Source organism: Oryzias latipes, chromosome 14, assembly GCF_002234675.1.
Source record: "Oryzias latipes chromosome 14, ASM223467v1".
NCBI classification, from domain to species: Eukaryota; Metazoa; Chordata; class Actinopteri; order Beloniformes; family Adrianichthyidae; genus Oryzias; species Oryzias latipes.
This window is the reverse complement of record NC_019872.2, coordinates 27,655,545-27,671,076: the sequence shown is the minus strand read 5'-3', so window position 1 is coordinate 27,671,076 and position 15,532 is coordinate 27,655,545. Positions and strand designations below refer to the sequence as shown.

Here is a 15,532-nt window from a genome sequence, read left to right as displayed (position 1 = left end):
ATCTTTCCCAAGATTTTGTCATAAAGTGATTGAAAAATAAATACGAGAAGACCATAAAGAAATTCACATGTGAAATAAATTTATGTCTTCATAATGACTATTAAATATAAAAAGACATGTTTGCACTCTGAATTTATTACATGTGAAGTTTGTTAAAGTTTGATTGGTTGAGAGTGAGAGAAGTGAAATCAATATTTCTATATTGTATTGTATTGCATTGGTTTGGATTTTTTTTATTATTTTGTTTTGTATCAACGGCATACGATTTAATACCAATGAAAAGATGTGTTACTAAGAGGCTACTTTTTTGTGTCCTCACGTTAAAGAAAAGAAAGAAATTAAGCTTTCAGTCGGTAAAAACTATATTATGATTTAAATTATTATATTATTTATTAGATATACCAAATCTAAAAAAAAATAGCATGACAACAAACAAAACAGAATAAACGTGGAAACAGTGGCCTCCTCATGAAAGCTACGTAAATTGCGTTCTATGACACGAGATGCGCGCGCGGCGGCGGGTTTCCGGACCCATCTCGTACGTAAATACCGCGGCGCTGTCACTACGCAGTGCGGGCACGCGCAGTTTACCTCGTAGGGAGGACCCATATATTTTGTTTGACGCTATTCCAGACTCAGCGGTGGATACTTTTCTCTTTTAACCTTCAAGGAACGTAAAGGAGAAGAATGGGACGCGGCGACTGTCCGCATGTCGACTGTCTGAGTTTCCCCTTCGAACACAGACGTTTGTGTTTCTGCGTTGTATTCAGGAAGAACAACTAGCTTGGATTTTAGCATCAAGCTAGCTTGGACGCTAACTTGTTCGTGAGGTTGCAGGCTTGTTGTGGCCCGCGACGCACCGCCCAGCTCGCATCTTTCTTGCCTCCAACGGGAGAAAAAATGGTAAAACTTCATTTTTTAAATATTTATCCGCCTCTTTCTATTAAAATTAAGTGTCACGCGAAATACGTCACGTCTCTGAGACGTCGTTGTCAAGCGGTTAGCTTGACGTCTAAATTAGGTTGACAGCTAATATTAGGTGGTTACGTTTAGCAATATTTCATAACGAAAGCTGTTTGTTTTTTAATTTATTCTATCTTTAACCGTTTTTGTGTTCGCAAATTATAATCTGTTCTAACGACAGTTAAGTTTAAGTCGCTTTTTTGTTGGGATTGTTGTCCAGCCATACGTGCTTACAGGTAAACATAACTCAATATGTATTTATCATAAATAACTTGTAGGCGTGGAAAATAAACGTGGCTGGAAAAATACCTGAAGCTTGGGGTTTTCTCTGCAAATATCTGTTTGGACGAGTCCGCGTTGCTTTTGTTTATCTTGAGTGTTTGTCACCTTGTCCTTCATGTCCGGCATGTTATCACAACCTCACAACTGTGCTTTTTTATGTGTACTGTCAACCATCATGCAGTGTGTTTGTGTACATTATTTGTTTAACTTCTGCTAAAAGCGAAAACCTTTGAAGCGAGTTTGTGGTTTTATTTTGGGTTTGCAGAATAAGTAAAATCTAAAGAAAAAATAAACATTTGATATCCTCATTTAAGTTATCAATAGGTTCAACATCATAAACATTACCACCCCCCCACCCCCCATCTATTTAAAAGTGCAATCTAAAAAACAGATGATTACACAAGATTTTTAAAAAGGTAGAATTAGCCAAAGGCTAGTTTTTGTCTGTAGTCTCCTTCAGGTAATTTAAAAACGTTGAAAAAGCACACATACATGTAAACACATATGCAAACATGTACTAAATAATTGAGATAAAATAGAACATCACAACATTTAGTCACAATCCTTCATTTATCTCTTCCTCATCTGTCAGATTTATTTACACGTTGCAGCAATCTGTATTCATAAAACTGTAACATGTAAACAATGGAATTCCTAAAACACTTTTTATAATTCATTCTGAGATTTATTGAAACAAACAAACTTGCATCATCAAAAAAGCTTAAAAAAACCACTGGTTTGGATTATTTCCACTCCAATTTACAAAACATTCGTGACTTTTTATAGACTTATAGTGTCTAGTAACAAAATAGTACATTTAGGGTCCTTTTTAAAGTTTGAATCTCTCTTTGGATACATTAAAAAGTTCCTTCTGGACATAAATAGTTAGTTATACGATTTTTCTTTTTTTACCGTTACTCTTATCCTGTCCTATGGGTTAGTGAGGCGTCTGCACTGTTACTATTAGTTTGAAGTAATTTAGAACGACTCAAATGTTGTGGAAGTTTCTGCTGCTGTTGGTGACGGACGAATATAGAAGGAAGGAATGGAAAACCACCAGGAAGGCTGAGGAGCTTTATTACTGGATAACCTGACTCTTAAACCCCCAGGTCCTCACAATGTCACAATGAAACTACTATATGACTTCTCATTGACGTAGCCCCGCCCACCCGTTATCTTAATCTCAAATAAATGCCGGTTAACTTCCTTTTGACCTTCACAGCACTGCAAAGTCTCTTTATCAAAGCTAAAACAACATATCTTCTGTAAACCTTTTTGTTTTGTTTTTAATGGGCTGCGTCAATGAATGGGAATAAAATAAAACGTAATTATAGTTTTAAGGTTTTATGTTAAATTAAGAGTAAATAAGTAAACTAGTAGTCCATCCCTGCTTCAACAACCATTAACTAAAATTCACCAGGTCAGTCTACCATGTTTACCATTAGACTGCTCACTAGATATTTTTGTAATATAGGATTTCAATTCAATTGTTGTTTTTGTTCAAGCATTAAAAGCAGTAGATGTAAGCAAATCAGATTTAAACAACTTTTTTGAGTAATTAAATCAAATGTCTTATGGCATCCTGGTCTTTTGAGCTTGAATGAAATAAAGAAGTCTTTGTTTGAAATGAAGAGAATCTAACAGACACGTTTTCTTCATGCAGGTGTACTTGTTAAATCCTATAGAGAATCTCAGAGGTTACATCACCAACCGCCCGCCGCTGGTCATTTTCATGATCAGCGTCAGTGCAGTGGCCATCGCCTTCCTGACTCTGGGATATTTCTTCAAGATCAAGGAAATCAAGTCTCCAGAGCTGACGGAGGTGAGTCCGCCAATGAGCACAGATGTTTAGAGACGTTCACGGCGTTTTCGGTGGGTCTGAGCTGCGATTGAAGCCGGTCAGGGTGGTGCTGTGTGAACTCGGGACACGTATAGAGATCGGCAGCATGTAAATACGCCTTTTTGCATGTCGGACTAAACAGGAAGTGCATGCAAATAAAACACAGCTATGACAAACAGTGAAGCTGAGCGTAAATATGGTGCAGGTAGGGAGAGAAAACAGAAGAAACGCTGACATTAATTCATGGGGGGGGTTGTGCCCCTCGGCCTGTCTTTCCCTCTCTCAGGACTGGAACACCTTCCTGCTGCGCTACAACGAGTTGGACTTCTGCGTCTCGGAGAACGAGACGATAAAGCACGGCCTGAATGAGTCCACGACGCCGGAGAGCCTGGTGGTGACCAGCGGCCAGGCTCGCTCCAGCACCCAGGCCCCCCTTCTGCTGGAGGACTCCGGCCCCATCAACATATCGGTCCCCATCATTCTCACGCTGGACCCCCAGCGCCCGTTCGGAGGCTACTCCCGCAACATCACCCATCTGTACGCCACAGTGCTGGGGCAGCAAGTGGGCCTTTCAGGTGGGTCCAGCTCTGCCGCCGGATGATGTCTGCATGTGATCCATTGCTTCCATGGAGGGCCTTTAGCTTTGCTGTGGCTCGCTCCTTTGTGACTTTTTTTTTTTTTTTTTTTTTTTTTTTACTCAAGAATCAGTGAGCAACAACAGTGGCAGCATTGTGTAACACGAGTCTTATGGCTCCCCTGTAGGTCTAATGCCTAAAGCTTTAGAGGGCCGAGTGAAAAGAAAATGGGATTCCATGAGCTTTCGAGCACATCGTGTTGCTTATTTATGTCTCATGTTACACGCATGCGCACACACTGACACACACACAGTATGGACTCCAAAGGCAAGTTTGGTTTGTCTTTCCTAAGCATCTGTGCTTTAGTCGGTAAAAGTAGCCTTTGACGTGTCCTCCTCATGCTACGTTCATGAAAGTTTAGCCAGGTAGGTTGAACTCGGAGAACACATGCTGGGCGGGGCCACAAGTGTTCTGCTCCGCCCCATTCTGATGCATCCACCTGCAGACAAATGGATCCATGAAAGGTTTTGATTTCCTCGTCTGAGCTGGAATCTGGTTAAAAACTGGAGAGCTGCGATATTGCAGCCGTTTTTGTTGGATGGGGGGTCTGAGGGGCTGTAAGCTAGCGGGAGAGCATGTGATAAAATAGCTCAGCTGTGGGTGAGGGTAAGGGGGGGCGCCTTTGCTCCACGCCAACCGTCTCGCCCACAACTCAGAGATGAATTTCTGATGAACCCCAGCCGCTCTGCAGAAACTATGTCCTAGAAAACGACTTTAATTTTGGCCAACATTGCATCATCGTATTTAAAAGACCACTTTAAACGTGTTAAAAATAGATCAACAGATGCTCAGAGTGGGACTTTAAGCCATGTTGAGAAATATTCATCATGTTTTCTGCTGTCATTCAGCTGACATTAACAAAAACTCCATATCGTCTGTAAGATCACATTTTAAAAACATTTCTGCTGGCATTAGCATGGGTTCAGTTTTCAGCCTCCATTTCTTTGGTTTGACAGAAGTTTTCGTGTCTTTCCACCAAAACGTTTAGTCTTTTTCCACAGTCCTGGTTTTATCTTGAAGCGAGGCTGAGCGGCTGTGGCGCCCGTCATCTGCTCCTGCAGTGTTGTTTCCAAGAGTCATGCTTTTGCTGACCTCCAGCATGTTTGATCCAAGCAGCACTCTCATTTATAGAGGACGTTTTTTTTTTTCCATATTAGGAGTGATACAGATAACAAGCCCTTTTTTTCTTCTTCTTCTTCCCCATAAGTTTAGATCTGTTTTCCCAGAAAAAACGTTCTTCTGAACATTGAGCTCATGTTTGAATCTGTTGGACAGCCTGTTGTTTCTGCCTTCTGTTCTCATGAGGACACTTGTCTCTAATAAACCGTTGCATTATTGAAACAAGCCTAAATACAGCAAGGGGGGGGGGGGGGATCCTTTATATTTCTCCTCTTCTCTGTTTCCCCCTGACTTTTGTAAATCAGTGTTGACAGTTTCGGTGGAATTTTAGTCGTTCTTGAAGTGATTGTTTGATTTTCTATTAACAATAGAAGGCACCAACAAAGCTAACCTTTTGTTACGGAATTCAAAGGCTCCATAAAGGTTTGACCAAAGTGAAGAAATATGCAAATATTGTGTTACACTGTAAACAATTCTCAATCTATAGATGGTGGAGTTGGCGTTAGGGAAAAAGGTCAACTCATCCTTTTATTGACGTGTTTGATATCAAGTTCCAAACTCTGAAATCATCAGCAGTGGATGAAGGACGTATCCGAGCTGAAAATAAGATATTTGAGTCACTTCTGTCGAGGTTTGACAGATTATGGTTCTTACCTAGAAAAAAATGACCTTATTTTGGATTTTGTCATTAGATTTGTCTTTTCTTTACATAAATAAATGTCAACGATGCATTTTTTGTTTCCTGAAAATCAAGTTTTTTAAAGTAAACAAAGTGCAGTGGCGGATGTTCTTCTAAAGAAGGAAGGATTTCCCCCTGGTTTGGAATCTGAGTTCTTCCATCAGAAGTTCCTCCTCACCGTAGTTCAGACACATTCACTAAAGTCTGAATTGCCCCTCACGTGGGTTTTTGGGTTGGTCGGCCTGCAGAGGGTCATAGAGAAGAGCAGCTGCAGCTTAAAGGGTGTCTTGCAGTTTCCTTCAATTCCCTTAAATGTGCTCAAACAATCTTATGGCAGCTTGAAGTATTAATGCATTTGGATGGAGCCCTTTTATGTTAGATGTTCGCCTCCTATGTAGATGAGGGTCAGTGGAATATCATTTAAGTTATGTTGACTCTTATTTGAATTCAGTTGTTGCAGTGACATGGAAATTATGCTTATGGTTGTTTTGATATTTGAGTTTTCCTCATCGTGCAGCCCTAGCGCACGTATCAAGAGAACAGCGCTAACAGGCTTCTTGTAGAGTCTGCAGGATCTAGATGCTTTAAAACTGAAAAATCTGTACGACACCCAGCGTTTCACCTACGTCCCCCTTACTCACCCTTACGTGTTGTGACATTGTTCACTGCGCCGTGTAGAAAAAATGTGCATAAACATTTTCACTTCCACAGTGTTGATACCTCCGCTCCCCCATGTGTCCCGTACGGGCTTGACCTTTTTTCACCTGCAGACAGCCCCAATCCCACTGCAAGGATTAGGACTAAGGCCTAACACTGTGCTCAGAATCTAAAGCAGCTGACCTTTCTGACCTTCATGGAATGCACTTTGACCTTCCATCTGTTATTTCTACCTTTTCTTTCAGTGTTTACACTTTTTATGCTGGACATATTTGAAGAGTTTCAACAATAGTTTTGGTAAACAAGACTTTGGACCCTTAAATGTTATCAGGAAACGTCCACTCACAGCAATTGATCGTCCTGAGATCAAAGTTACTCTCTGAGCCGACTATGCTCTTCATGTTTGTGCCACTGTAGCATCTAAAGCAGGGTTGCATCATCACTTTCTCAGAATCCAAACAGTCTATCTTATTCCATGTTTAGGTATTTTTCCCTTTGTGCAACGAATCGCGATGATTCAAGCTATATGGTGTTCATTTAGCTTTTATTTTGAACAGATTTAAACCGCCTTCATGTGTGTCTTTATGGACAAACTGAAATTTTGTTGATCTTCCCTTTTTAATCGTCTTTTGTTTTTATCACATTTTTTTAGATTCTGATGGTTTGAATGAATTGAAGTTTTATCATTTTAAAGCCTCTCATCTATAGAAAAAACGGAAGACATACATTATTTGTCGGTTTAGTCATCAAAGGAAAGTTTGCAAAAACTTAAGGAAAATCGAACATGTGTATTGTCATCTCTCACTTTAACACCAAATTAGAAGAGTTGACAAGATAAATGTGGTGAAGTGTAAAATGTGACCCTTTTGGATCTCCATTGGAATAAACCTTGTGAGCTCATGCTTGGTTATCTTTTACATTTATTTAGCAGGAAGTCACGATAGAAGCCGAAGCACAAACTGTTGACTCTTGTCTGAATTCCTTCACTATTCACTACATAGTGCTCTATATAGTGCTTTCGCCATTTTCTAGTGCTGTCTGAATCTACAATTCCAAAACCGAGTGCCCTAAAAATTTCCCAGAAGTCCTTGCGAAAACCAGTGTGCATTGATGCTCACTAGATGCGTCGGAGCAATTTTTCCCCAAAAAAATGTATTTAAATGTATTTTTTAGTTGACCATCAATGTTTTTTATCTTCAGAAGATGGTGGACTGATAAATGATTGATGCAATACGCTCAAATTAATTAGATTTTAACTATGTAGTTTTTTAGTAGTTAGGGGTTAGGGTGGGAATTTAGACACAGAATTTAGAAAGGAAAAAACAAACCTAAAACGCTCCACTTGTTTGTTTCTAAGGGGTCACTTTTCCTTCTGTATTTTTATAGGCTGCATTCTGTCGCTGCTGACATCTACAGCTGTTTGAAACAGCCGTGCAGGTTTTTTGGGTCGACCTGCGGCGGCTGTTCCATCCAGATGAATCCAAACGGTTTCTGTGATGTTTGTGATCCGTGAGATCAAGAAATCCTTGAAAGTGTTAAAGGGACTCCTCCATCTGTCCCGTTAAACGCCTGTCGCTTTACATTCACTTCATTTGACGCTGATGGAGAAATTAAGGAAATGGACGCCTGCCGAGTCGACTGAAGTGTCTCAGTGGGCGGAGCCAGCAGGACTTGGAGTTTGATTTCCCATTTTAGAAAGTCAGAGTTTTAGAAGCGTTAGCAAACACGCTTGAAGTGTCTGCTGCTCCTTAAGGTCAGCCTGTCATCCATGATCAAGGAAGTACCGTACTTCAATGAGTTTATTTAGATCAGCTCTGTGATTTCCTCTACTTTTTTGTGTGAGAGACCCAAATGTGATATTCTTTGTCTTTGTGTGTCTGTGTGCAGGCCGAGAAGCCCACGAAGAAATCAACATCACGTTCACGCTGCCGGTGTCCTGGAGCTCGGACGAGTGCGTGCTGCACGGTCACTGTGAGCAGGTGGTGTTCAGCACCTGCATGACCATCACCGCCACCAGCAATATCTTCCCAGTCACAGTGTGAGTTGGAACGCTTCCCCCGACTCCTGAGCGCGCTCAGTTCCCATCACGCTCCAGTTTTGGATCAGTACTTCATATGAAACTATGCTGTGTTAAAGGAACAAACGACTCCTGCTAGGTTTCCAATGACATAAATGGAAAATCCAGGCTGAAACAAACCACAACATTAACTCCTTGACCATGCACACATTTTGCTAAATGATTGTTTTTTTTGTTTTTTTTTCCTTTGCAGGCAGCCGCCACACTGCGTACCGGAGACGTACACCAACGCCACTTCCTGGTACAAGCTGTTCACCACAGTCCGAGACTCTGACACCAAATACAGTCAGGAATACAACCCCTTCTGGTGTTACAAAGGAGCAATTGGCAAAGTGTACCACGCTCTTAACCCCAAACTCACCGTCATTGTTCCTGATGTGAGTCGTCGTCTTTTTTTGTTCTTTCGAATCGACACTTTAACTGATGTGAAAGAAGAAAAATTTAACTGATGTGAAATGTTTACTCAGTCCTGCAGCAGGTCTGGACTGAATGTTTTCACACGTTGAGTAAAAATGTCCCCCCCACCACATTCTCAAAAACTCTCCAAAATATACCGGATGAAAATGAATTTTGAGGCAACATGAACTGAAAATTGGCAAGGAAAAAAAACGCGGCCAAAATCTCTTGGATCCAAAAAATATTTCTAAATTCACTAACGAAACCAAAACACACGTGTCGGGATATCCAAAGGAAGTTTTGAAATTATTATGGGATGCCCACAGGATTTACGGCTTGGAAACCATTTTGTGACAAATTGGGAAAATTTGGCGTCACTAAAGTAAAGTAATAAATTACTTTTTTACCCCACCACTGGCTCTATAGTGAAATTTTTACCTGAAATAAAGTTTTTCCCTCCTTTAGGATGATATTGAACCCTAATCCAACATAAACAGTGATTAGGCAGCATTTCCAGAGTGACCGAGTGTCGCGCTGGCGGCCGTCAGCTGCTCCTAGATAACAATAATCCCTTCAAAAAGCCTGGAAACGGTTTGAAAAGATCTGCTGGGTCTGCAGCTCCCACACAAACTCGGATGATTGAATGGTAACAATATTAACCTAAAGTCAGTTCACTGTAATCTGAGCCAAAGATACTCTATTTAATGTGCTTCTCTTTAAATGGTACATTTATTATTTGAGATCAGACTTCAGGGAGTTGAGGGTTATGATCAGGCAGAATGCCAGTAAAACACATTTTCTGTTGTTTTTTTTAAGTTAAGTTCTCAAAATAACAGAAACTTGGCTGGGAAAAGCGGATGTTCACGGTGGTGGACATCTGGACCGCATCTTCCTTGAAGCTGTCCTCCATCTGTAAGTTGTCAGAAGTCGTCCAAATCTGTATCTTCAGCCGTGTGCGTCTTTTCCAGGACGACCGCTCCCTCATCAACCTCCACCTGATGCACACCAGCTACTTCCTGTTTGTCATGGTCATCACCATGTTCTGCTATGCAGTCATTAAGGGACGGCCTGGCAAGGTGCGATCGACCAACCCCGATTTCTGCCCCGAGAAGGTACATGAGTCCCCAGCAGAGCTAGGTGACCTCCGCAGGTAGATACAGACGAACACTCCCCGACCTGTGATTGGTCTAAGACTCTGTCCAATCACGCTGCTTCTTCCCTGCTTCTGCTGCTTCTTATGTGTTGGGCAGGGAGTGGGTCCGTCTCTACTCTGTGGGATGCTTGGAGGCTGCTTTGAAGCTTTTTGAACGTGGACTGAAAGACGTTTTTCTTTTCTTTGTGGAATAAAAATTGATCAACAATAGTTTTAAAATGTGTTTGCAGCTCAACAGGTCTGTTCATAGAGCTGAGCTTCAGAAAATGCACAAATTTAATACAATTGGAGAGCTTTGAAGCACAGAGATGGGTACCTTTTGGATTCTATCAGTTGCTGGCGCCTGAACGGCGCTCGTGGCGGCGTTTCAAATTTGAAAACGGGTGGTTTTTCCAGAAACATTCAGGTGTGGCGACGCAGAGCGTTTGAATGTGCCTCTGGTGTTTAATTTCCTTAATGACGGTTTGCTGTGCAGCTGCCTTCACACACCAGTAAGTAAACTCGTACTTCACAGCTCATCGCCATGACGACGGCCTTTTTTTAAATTTTTTATTTAGATAACATCGTACAAGTTACATTTCAGTCACTTCACCTTCAGCATTTTGACTGAAGCTCCAGCAACTGTCACTGTCCCATTATTATATGACCCCGCCCACAATCATTGAAAAGGTCAAATGATTGGCTAGAAATGAGGAGAATACAAGTGATTGACATGTGAATAGGGTCAAATCAGGATTAGCTTCAATTGAATAAGAAAAAAAACGGTTTAAAACTCAAAAGTACACAATTTAAACTTTGAAATTTGGGAAAAAAACATGTAGACTTGAAAACTATATATAAATATATTTTAAATTTGAAGAAATACGGAAAACTTAAATAAAAAAAATAAACTATAAACCTAAAACTTTACATAAAAATTATTTAGAACTGCTGTTTTGTGTAGTTTTCAGTATTTCTTCAAATTAAAAAGCTTTTTTTCCTTAATTTTATGGTTATATTTTCCATATTTTCAATATTTCTTTCAGATTTACAATCTGTTTTTTCATTTACATAAAGCTGATCCTGATCTGACTGACATGTCAGAAATAAAGTACCAAAAATCAGCATTTTTCCACGGTACCACAGGATGGTCACGTCACTACCTGCAGCAGTTTTGGTACCCGTCCCTGGTGAAGCTGCTGGTTTAAAGCTCGTATCGAGGCAGACGTCTTTAACCTGCTGCTTCACAAAAACCACCTGTTTGACCTGGTAGATGGTCCTGCTGTGGAACAGGATCATGTAGAAAGCACAAACCTTCTGCTCTAACTGGACTCGACGCTGCAGCTCTCTTAGCTCCAAAGCACCTCAAACTTTCCCGCCTTTTCTCAGTTCACTGCAAATGTTTTGTCCTCCTGATTACTGTTGTTGTGATGATGTGTTGTGGAGAACGTCTAATTGTGTTTAAAAAAGCAATTCCTGACACCATGGAGTAGACATTCCTCTAGTGAGTCATCACTAGAGGAATGTCTACAGCAGGATGAATGCCCACATTTACCGTATTTTCCAGACTATAAGTCGCACCGGAGTATAAGTCGCACCAGCCCAAAAATGCATTATAAAGTAGAAAAAAACACAGATAAGTCGCACTGGACTATAAGTCGCATTTTGACGGGAAATTTATTTGACAAAATCTGAGACCAAGAACTAATAAGTTCCACAACCTCACATGACACAATCATAACAGACTGTTTATCTCATAATTTCACAGTAATTCTTTCTCATATTTATTTATTTATTCCTTTCATGAAGCATCATTGGCCAACTAATACTTTGTTTTCATCCTGTATTTGTAGAAACAGTTGTCATTTTTATTGCATTTCTGAATCTATGAAATCATTGGAAAATAGAATATTATGTTGTTAGCCTTCAAGATCTTACTGTAAAAAAGAATGCTGATTCTCTGAGTCACTTAACAAACTCTTAACACTTAACATACCTCAAACATCAAATTGACCCAGGAACATCATCTCTGTTCCTCACAAATGAACATAACAGGAGGGTTAACAATGTATTTATTTCAATTTATTTCTAATATAAGTCGCTGCGGAGTATAAGTCGCACCCCTTGCCAAACCATGAAAAAAAGGGTGACTTATAGTCCGGAAAATACGGTAACCAACACAATCATTGTTGAATTTATAGATTTGCTGACTTTGTACCACATGAGAGAAAACGTATTTTAGCCCTGACTGGATGGGTGAAACGCTGACCGCAGACACAGACTGGATGTCTCTGAGTGTCATCAGGGTGCTGCAAGCTCCGAATTACTCTGGTTTTTGGATACATGTTAGTTCAAAACATCACTTTATCACAAAGACGACAGGATTAAAAGTCCCACTCCAACAATCGTATGTTTCTATTGTAAAACCTTGATTACAGTGTTGCCCCGCTTATTCGTGGTTTCACGTATTCCCATAGTCATGTGACTCCTCCGGTTCACCATATTAGCTCAGACGGATATGAGCGCGCCGGCCCGTCTGCCTTACAAGCCCAAGCTAAGATTAAAGGGGGGACCAAAATGGGAGCCATCCATCCGTCCAGTTCTGATCCAGATTCCAGCTCAGACGAGGAAAACAGAGACGTTCAAGGATCCATGTGTCAGAATGAGCGGAGCCCATGGCAGCTGCTGCGTCACAACGGCGGCTTTTATCTGATCGCCATCCATCACTTTCTGAAGAACGAAAAACTCTTGATCTTAATTTCTTTATACGAGTTATCCATCAAGAGAAAAATGCTACAATAAGATGCGAAAAACACTAGAAACAACCTTTTCATTGGAGGTGGTCTTTAAATACATTCAGTTTTTATATGTTCAGGTAACAGATTAGAAAATCCAACAAGAGAATAAATAAACCATCAAAAATCATTATGATTAATTAAATACAAATAAGCGAAGTATATTTTTTTATTGCAAAAATCTGATGTTTAATCCAAAACACCTGTTTGTTTGTTTTTAACGGAACACTGTGATCACCTTTCAGCTCCTTTTGTTTTTTCTCTAATAAACTCTGGATTTCTAAAATCCTTGAGAAAACTGAAAGTGCCTGTGGGCGGGAACCTGAGCGGTGAATCCAGCGCTGTGAGTGGCAGGTTGGATTTCACCCCGGTGATCTGTGTGATCTGCCCTGAAATCCCCCTCTTGTGTTGCAGGTTGCTTTGTCAGAGGAATAACAAGGCGGCGAGCTCTGCCAGGTGTTACCTGCAGCACGGACAGACGAACGGAAGGAGCCTGAGCGTACATCCCAGCTGCCTTGGGAACACAATAAAGGACACATGAGCTCTGTGAACGCATTGCTCTCGCAATGTTGGGTTTCTCCAACCAAAGATAAACAAGTGCCTGTATCCGTGGTGTAAATATTTGTAGGAACTCCTGTGCAAACCCTTTTTCCTTTTGCCCACGTGTTTGCCCCGTGTGCCATGGCAGGCCGTGCAGTATGAAAAACAAAGCGGAAGGCGGGAAAACGCCCTTCTGATCCGTCTCTGCTGAAAACGCAGCTGCAAACGATGAAGTAAAGCTCTCGCCTTTTATTTATTTAGCCGCTCGATCGAGCTCGCACCACACCTGAGGGCACGAGATGATTGGGAGCAGAACGCTGAAGGTGTGGATCATGAAGTATTACGGGACAACACTCGGCGAGTCCCGGCGCCTCGCCGTCCGTCCCACAGGCTAAACCATTTCCTTTTCTGGACAGTTGTGAGCTGCAGAGGGTCTCCCTGAAGTTTGTGTTGAAATTAGCACTCTTTTATTTTAGTTTTTTTTTCTCCCCCCCCCTCCATCAATGGCTCCCTCACTCCGGTCTTTCTTTCATGTTTGAGCGCCGTTTTGTCCAGAAGAATTTCTGTTGCCTTACCTGTGGCGGATTTCCTCGCCGTCTGGTTTTCCATCAAACGCCTCCGTTCTCCTTTCATCGAGATGAGTCCGTGGTTGGTTTCAATTCATCAACAGGCAACTGTTAAATAAAAAAAAGGGGGATGCAGCTCCACCTAGTGGCATAAAGTGCAAACTGCAGTTAACACTCTAATCCCTTTAACTGCATATCTGCTCCGAAGCTTCAAACATAATCTGACGATCGTATTTGAGTGAGGATAGAGTTCCTGCAGCTACCTCTACAGCCCCAAAAAAGTTTTCAATGTTTGAACTTTCTCCTCCAGAAAGGCGACAGATTCATAGGAACGCTTCTTATGTCTCTTGTTTCACCTTTGCAGGCAACATTCATGCCGTCACGCATCGTTCATCTGTGACATGATAGCAATAAATACCATGAATGCACTCGCCTCTGGCAGCAGCTGATGGGACGACCGGTGGTGGGCGGGGTCCCCTGAATGACTTTACAAAAGCGCAGAGACTCTTATGCCAGTGAATTTGATTCAAGGTGGCGCCGTTCAAGAATTAAAGACGAGCTTCAAAAGTTAAAAATGGGCGTTTAGTCATGACTTTTGGGCAGCGGTCTGTTCCGTCGCCCCGGACAAAGCAAAAATACTCCAATCACTTTGTTCCTAGTGATTTATTTTGAAGGCAAACGTTGAGTTCAAGCTGGAATTTGTAACGCTGGTGGCGGTTTGTGAATCTGTGAAAAGCCCAAAGCTTCCTTCAGTCTGATTGGAGGAAAACCAGACGCTGAGATTACGCCTCAGCCGTCCCTTTTTTCTTTTTTCCGCACTTGTGTTGGTTCCATATTTAATGCACTTGTTGAATGTATTTTTATAAGCAGCATTTTTCTTTCTTTTTTTGAAAGGCTTTACTTGAATTGTTTTTTCTTTTTTGAGGGAGTGTTTTTTTTCACACCTGCTGTTTGAAACATTGCATTTCCTTTTGTGTGGATGATCTTGAAGCTGTGACTTGGTTAGTTTGCCTCACTGAACGCAGCTAAGTCTTCCTAATTGTACTGCTGGTGGTGTCGGAGCACGGATCTGCTGTCGTCTTCATCTCCATCACGCGTGGTCCCGGCTGGACTATGGGAAAAGTGTGCGAGAGGCGGATGTGGGTATTTAAAGATGTGAACTTCGCATGTCTTTTGTTTTTTTTTGCCAAACGTAAAGCCCACGTCGACCCTGCCCCCTAATCTTTGTATAGAGTCGCATTTCTTGAACTGCTGATGGCCTTAACACAACCCAGCTTCACACTGTTTGAGTCTTAATGCTAACAGATATGAAGACAGCCGGCATTTCATCATTAAGAGGAACCAGCCCCCCCCCCAGTGAGGGCGGCAGTGGAACCATATCCCGCTGAGACGCCTCTAGTGTAAAGCTGACGCATCAGTTCTCCCGGTCATGTTAGCGGCGCTTGCAGGCGATTATAAAGCCACTTCTGTGCCTTCTGCACTGTCCAGCTGCATCCTTCTCCCTGTACATACCGTAGGTAGGACCCTAGGTTTTGATGTGGCTCAGACGTCTTTGAAACTCTTCCCCTCCAGTGGAACTGCTGTAAATGAATCGAGTTTAAATAAACTGTCTTTAAAAGTTTGACGCTCTGTTCCGCCGTCCGTTCTTGACCTCTAGTCCGGGATTCGGGACTTCGGTACCGGCTGCGAGGAGGTTCCCGGTTCAGCAGATGGCGTTTTCAGGGTGGTCATCTCATGAGACACGCCCACTTTGTCTTCCGAATGTCATTCTCAGGCTCATTTTCACCATCTTCATGCTTTTAACCCCCTTTTACCCACAGACAGCCCGTAACCACCCCTGTGTACGGGCTG

At 41.7% G+C, this 15,532-nt stretch overlaps 1 protein-coding gene across 4 annotated transcripts; it reads left to right on the top strand.

Annotated features, from left to right (window-relative positions):
• Positions 1-396: 396 nt before the first annotated feature.
• tmem248 (transmembrane protein 248) lies at positions 397-15,305 on the top strand. 4 transcript variants are annotated; one of them, XM_011483962.1, is made up of 7 exons: positions 397-903; positions 2,909-3,067; positions 3,372-3,660; positions 8,063-8,213; positions 8,446-8,629; positions 9,617-9,760; positions 12,990-15,305. In XM_011483962.1, the coding sequence occupies exons 1-7, from the start codon at positions 901-903 to the stop codon at positions 13,008-13,010; spliced, it is 951 nt and encodes a 316-aa protein (XP_011482264.1). In that variant the 5' UTR covers positions 397-900; the 3' UTR covers positions 13,011-15,305. The 4 variants fall into 4 exon arrangements, with proteins under 4 accessions (XP_011482264.1, XP_004076852.1, XP_020564825.1 ...); XM_004076804.2 differs by having other exon boundaries at positions 9,617-9,798; XM_020709166.2 differs by lacking the exon at positions 397-903 and adding an exon at positions 979-1,199 and having other exon boundaries at positions 9,617-9,798.
• Positions 15,306-15,532: the final 227 nt, after the last annotated feature.